The 6,174-nt window shown below is 39.9% G+C and overlaps 1 protein-coding gene across 1 annotated transcript; it reads left to right on the forward strand.

The window, feature by feature from the left end:
- Positions 1-1,324: 1,324 nt before the first annotated feature.
- Positions 1,325-5,916, forward strand: LOC149288262 (septin-2B). Its single transcript, XM_089492001.1, has 10 exons — positions 1,325-1,451; positions 1,971-2,057; positions 2,501-2,624; positions 2,970-3,104; positions 3,273-3,390; positions 3,589-3,690; positions 4,711-4,856; positions 5,231-5,317; positions 5,628-5,685; positions 5,836-5,916. The coding sequence occupies exons 1-10, from the start codon at positions 1,442-1,444 to the stop codon at positions 5,914-5,916; spliced, it is 948 nt and encodes a 315-aa protein (XP_089348127.1). The 5' UTR covers positions 1,325-1,441.
- The last annotated feature ends 258 nt before the right edge of the window (positions 5,917-6,174 follow it).

The raw sequence follows: 6,174 nt of genomic DNA on the forward strand, positions 1-6,174 counted from the left end.
AAAAATTAGTAATAAGTAGACTTTTACATTCGGATTCATACGAATTGCAATTTTAATGAAATTCACCAATTTCACCAAGTCGTACAAATCTCAGAAAATGAGGAGGGACCCCAACGAAACAAAAGAAAACAAATCAAAGAGCTCTGATTTCGTTAGTTCTTTCACCCAAACTCTTATTCACTCTTTCATGGTCTCTACCTACTCCGCTGACCGATTTCGTGTCCCTTGTCCGTGCTGCGGCTCCAAAAAGTTTGTTCTTCAACTGTTTCTCTGTGGAAAACGGAACATGACTTTTGGTGAGCTTCCGAAAATGGTGGAACCTCTGGGCACACGCTCTCCCCTGATTGGAGGAACGGAGAGCGGGGGGTCGGAAATAACCTCAAGTCAAGTTAAATCTGTTTGAGGATCCCGAACCCCTTTATACTTGAGTTGTTGTTAAGTGCCTTGTATGCATTGTAGCTATTCTCACCTCTCCCCATTCAAAAGACTGCTCTGCAATTAAACAAGCAAATGGCTTCCCATGTTGGCAGCCACATGGAGGCATCACACCATAATCTGAATGTTCTGTGAATTAAAGAGACAGTTTATTCTCCCTGACAGCCCCACTACAGAAGAGGCATATTGTATAACTTTAATTACTGTAAGAATCACTTGGGGTAAGCTGATCAATACGCGGATCCTTGCACCGATTGGCTGCTTTGTAATAATTGGGACCGATTGCCATGCGTGCATACGGTGGACTAATCAGATCCCCACCCGCAGTGTTTGCCTAGCTGGAGGTGGCTGGCAATAAGTATATCAGGGGCAGGCAGATGTATGGAATCTTTAAATACAGAATCTCCCCATGCCAGCTCAGCACAGCCTCCATAGACTGTGATAGCCTCTGCGTATAGGACACGAAGCGCCGTGATATGACATCGTATCCCAGTGACCCGTGTCTTAAGGGCATGGGGCCCGCCTTTTAGAATTGGGAAGATGCCCGACCACTGAGGGGACAGGTGGACAGGTTGGGCTGAGGGCAGCAACGAAAGGTGAATGCATCTCTGGTCAACAACATCATCGCATGGTGGCTGCATCTCCTATATAGCATACTGCACCTTCTTTTCAAACCAAAATATGTTTCAAACTTTTCAGTGAGAAATCAAAGTTGAATTTAATATGAGAAAAGCTGTGGCAGCTAACTTTTTGTTAAGGGCTGGAGCATTGTTACTTATATATACGATTTGATTGCCATGCGCCTACACATCTACTTATGCATTCTTTTTTGTGTTTGACGCCAAATTATTCATTCCCTATAATTAATAATATGTCACAATAGCTTTCTTTCTCTGAACAGCAGGCACAGTTCGCCAACCCAGAGACACCTGGGTACGTCGGGTTTGCAAACCTACCAAACCAGGTGCACCGCAAGTCTGTGAGGAAGGGCTTTGAGTTCACCTTGATGGTCGTGGGTAAGCATCTCCTGTTCGTTAATAATGGGGTGATTGCACGGATGTTGCTAAACTGCAAGGAAATGACCCAGTGGACACCTAGGCATCAATTATTCTTATTTAAACCTATTGGATTGATTTAGATTTTTTCGTGGTCCTTAAATTCATCTGTAAAATTACATTTTATAGTGATTTTTTATTATTATTATTATTATTATACCAGGAAACGGCAACATATGTTATGCAGGAGCATAAGAACTATGTACTTTATTTTTTTCTTCAAATAAGCTAAATGTATTGGCATAGCTAGTACTATATATATATATATATATATATATATATATATATATATATATATAATTTATTTTTATTTTTTTTTATAAAACAGGAGGTAACTATAAATATATTTTTTTTTTTTTTATTGCGCTTTTCTTTTTAGATTTTGGTCACAATCTGAAAGCACTATTGTTTTGTATCTTTAGATTTTATTAGTATTATTATTATTTCTGTTCACAAATTCTTTTTTGTTTTCCCACGCAGGGGAATCTGGTTTGGGAAAATCCACTCTGATTAACAGCCTCTTCCTGACAGATCTGTATCCGGAACGTATAGTGCCCGGCGCTGCAGGTAATATACATGTGGGTTAGGACTCGCCAAACCTGGGGTACTTGGGCTTAGTGGAGGGCTAAGCAAAATATGGTGTTAGGTGTTTATTGAATGGCATTTACTGGGTAAGCACTGAATTCTTGTTTTGTGTATTTATTGGTTGTTATCATTCTAGCAGCAACCCAGGAATCTGAATGTGTATGCCTTTTATGCTTTTCAGGTTGTGCACTCACAACGTAGTTGACTTTAGTTGTTTCGTGGTTATACACATTATTCAGGAGCCTGTAATCGAGTTATTAGGAGACTCTGAGAAAATGCATTAACACCTTTTTTTGTAGCCCTGGTACATTTTTAATATCACACACACACACGTGCTAGTCGAGAGAACGGAACTCTTACCTTTTAATAAAAGTAAATGCAATTCCTTAAGTTATACTGACCCTCAATTACTTTATTCCTCCTAGATAAAATTGAACGGACAGTGGAGATTGAAGCTTCCACCGTGGAGATAGAAGAGAGAGGAGTGAAGCTTCGGCTCACTGTGGTAGACACTCCAGGCTACGGAGATGCCATGAACTGCGAGGACTGGTCAGTATGAATAACATCTTGACTACAAACGTAGATGTGAAGACTACTAGTAAATAGTGCATTAGTACCTCTTGAACTATTTGTTTCCTGTCCTCTGTAGATCCTATTCCGCTATTGCGATGTATTTCTAGAAACATGCTTTTTACTACCTAACTTAGATTAAAACATACTTCAAAGCATGAGGATAATGCATTTCAACACCCAGGTTTTGGTAATAGGACGATATTGCATATTGGATGAGAATATAATGTTGACAGCCCTACATATAGTGGATAAGAGCAATATTCTTCTGCATTTCATACTGTATACAATAACTTCCCCTGATCGTCTCCCTTACTACTTTAGTTTCAAGCCAATCATTGCCTACGTGGATGATCAGTTCGAGAGATATCTGCATGACGAGAGCGGATTGAACCGGCGTCACATTGTGGATAATCGTGTTCACTGCTGCTTTTACTTCATCTCCCCGTTCGGACATGGGTATGTGTGGCTTGGTCAGCCTCCGACATCCATTATCTAAGTTCCTATCCTCTTAATGAATATTTGTGAATACACATTTGTTTGTATATGGTAGATGTTGTTAATATTTTTATGCATCTCTGCGCAACAGACTGAGGGTAAGATGGCTTCGTCTTGTTTTTGTTACAGTTTAAAACCCCTGGATGTGCAGTTCATGAAGGCTTTGCACAACAGAGTGAATATTGTCCCTGTCATTGCCAAGGCAGATACTCTGACCCTGAGAGAACGCGAGAGACTCAAGAGAAGAGTAAGACTTGTACACATTTAAAGCTGCTTCATAGTGGGGGTGCTTTAACTCCTCATATGGATAGTCATTTTAGTTTCCGCAGTTCAGTATTCTCAATGTAAAGAACATACATCTTTCAGAATGAAATAAAAAATCTTTTTGGCATGTTTCTGCAACTCACTAGAGGAAAGGCAATGCTGACCCGGTTCATTGTTACAGATATTGGATGAGATTGAACAGCACGGAATAAAGATTTATCAGCTGCCTGATGCAGAGTCGGATGAGGACGAGGACTTTAAAGAGCAGACTCGGCTTCTCAAGGTGTGTGCACCCGGAGAGGAGCTCATCCTTATGGGTCTGCTATATCCTCAACAACACTTAAGACCGTTGACAACCTTATAACGTCAGCTATTGTCCTGTTTGCATTTTATAATATATTCTGAAAGGACAGTATGATTACTACCATGTAGTACCATTTAACGGCACACATGTATATACAGCAGAAAGGCTTTCTGCTTACACGTAGAAGCCAAGTCTTATGCATGTACTATGGAAGGAATAATGTATAATATGTGCATTACGAGTATATGCTTTTTGTTTGTATATACAAATACACCTTCAATTAGCCACTTTAGCTGTCCTTACTGTGTTTTTCACTCCATTATTATTATATTTACTAAAGTGAACATCAGTTAAGTCACTCATGCAGAAGAAACAGGAATGTAGGGTGACCTGGTGGCTCCTGTTAATGGAGTCCTGCAATATACATGATCTAAAAGCATCCTCGTTCAGAAGAAGAGCCATCTGATCAGCTAACAGAACAAATAATCTAGTTACATTTCAGCTTGCATGATCACAGTTATAGAGGTTTAAATGTTATGCCGCCATACAATAATACACGAGAGTCATTGAAAGGACACTCCAGGCACTTTAATGCACGTGGTCCCTTTAAATTTATCATGATGTCTGTAGAATCTGATCATTTGCATTTGCCCCTTCTTCTGCCCCGGCTAAATACAACTCCCCGCACATGATATACTTACTGCCAGTCAGCCCCAGCTCTGGCTGGCAAAGCTGTTGGCAGCGTAAACGCTTCCATTGATTTCAATCAGTTCTTTTCTGCCACCGCTTTAAACTCGTTGGACTGCTATGGAGGAGAAGGGCAACTTTGCGCCAAATCAGTCTACAATACTAGGCGGTGGTCTCTTAACTTTTATGCATTGATTTATTTAGGGTTTTGGGTTGGACATTTACTGGTATGGATTTTAAACCAATGTTTTATTTGTTTATCTGTCACATCATATCCAGAAACTGAGTTGACTTTCTTTTTTAATTTTGTAGGCTAGTATACCCTTTTCTGTTGTTGGATCCAACCAGCTTATTGAGGCTAAAGGTAAAAAAGTCCGAGGCCGTCTGTACCCCTGGGGAGTGGTGGAAGTTGAAAACCCAGAACATAATGACTTTCTGAAACTGAGGACCATGCTCATGTAAGTTATGTGTATGTACAAATAAAATGCCATGATGGCATTGATCTGAAATGTCTCGCCACTGATTGGCTGTTAAAGCTGTCAATCAGTGGCAGTAAAGTAATTCCAGTGAATTTACTAGGAGGACTTCACACGTGTACTGGGGTCTAAACGCACCCCTGCATGCAGTGTTCAGCAGAGCCAGAGCTGACCTTTATGACCAAACGCTGTCATTATATATTGAAACATAAATGTGGGAAGAACTAAAAAGTCACACAATGAAAACGTCACAATAGTTTATTGAAAACAAAAGGTTTTCTCGGGTTAGTGCTGAAGAATTTTGTATATGACTTCTGTATACGATGTCCTCTTGTGCTGTCTCTTTCTCCCTATAGTACACACATGCAAGATCTTCAGGAGGTCACCCAGGACTTGCATTATGAAAACTTCCGTTCTGAGCGTCTCAAGAGAGGTGGTGCCAGGTACTTAACTATATAATTTGTTTAAGGTTCTGCCATATTTTCATAATACTTTTGATTTGGCTGTGACGCAAATGGATAACTCAGAAGATAAAGCGATCAGCTAGAAATCTGTCTCCTCCTAGTGCATATATCTTAATATTGTTTATACAAGATACTGAGTTATTATGGTCTTTACTGTTTAGTTGGTCTCGGGTGCCTGCTCCACTATGTGTAATAGCGGGTAGTACTTACCGTGGTACTGTCTATAGAATGTGTTGCACCCCTGTCTCAGATTGTATGTTAAGGACGCGTGTTTTCTTTTTTCCTGCAGCAAGATGGAAAATGTGGAAGTGTCGAAGGATCAGATACTGCTAGAGAAGGAGGCAGAGGTAAAAAAATGTATTGGTCAACCCCTTAGGTGACAGATTACAACCTGTTCAGGGACATTTAATGCAAGTAAAATAGACCAAACCCTTCCCTTATCAGGCGCTATAAATCAAGCATCAACATTTTTTTCGACCTTTTTTTTTGCATTGTAGCTTCGCCGCATGCAGGAGATGATCGCAAGAATGCAGGCTCAGATGCAAATCCAGAGACAGGGGGGAGAAGGAGACATGTAACGGTAAATACATCTCCACTTGTTGTAAAAAAAAAAATTACAATTTTTTTTTTTTTTTAGAAATACATATTATTGTATACCTAATTTTATTTGTGCTTTTTTACAGGTATTTAATATCCATGCAGAGCTGGAAACAAAAAGTTGCTTGTGACCTTTCATATCATATACAAGATCATGTGACAGCATTCTGCGTGGAACATACTGAGTTTTAGCGGGGATTCCTGTACTGTTCCCTTCATATGTCTTACAATCTCTGAAT

Source organism: Sceloporus occidentalis, unplaced genomic scaffold (assembly GCF_023333645.1).
Source record: "Sceloporus occidentalis isolate IW3139 unplaced genomic scaffold, rSceOcc1.0.p SCAF_53, whole genome shotgun sequence".
In the NCBI taxonomy this organism is placed as follows: domain Eukaryota; kingdom Metazoa; phylum Chordata; class Lepidosauria; order Squamata; family Phrynosomatidae; genus Sceloporus; species Sceloporus occidentalis.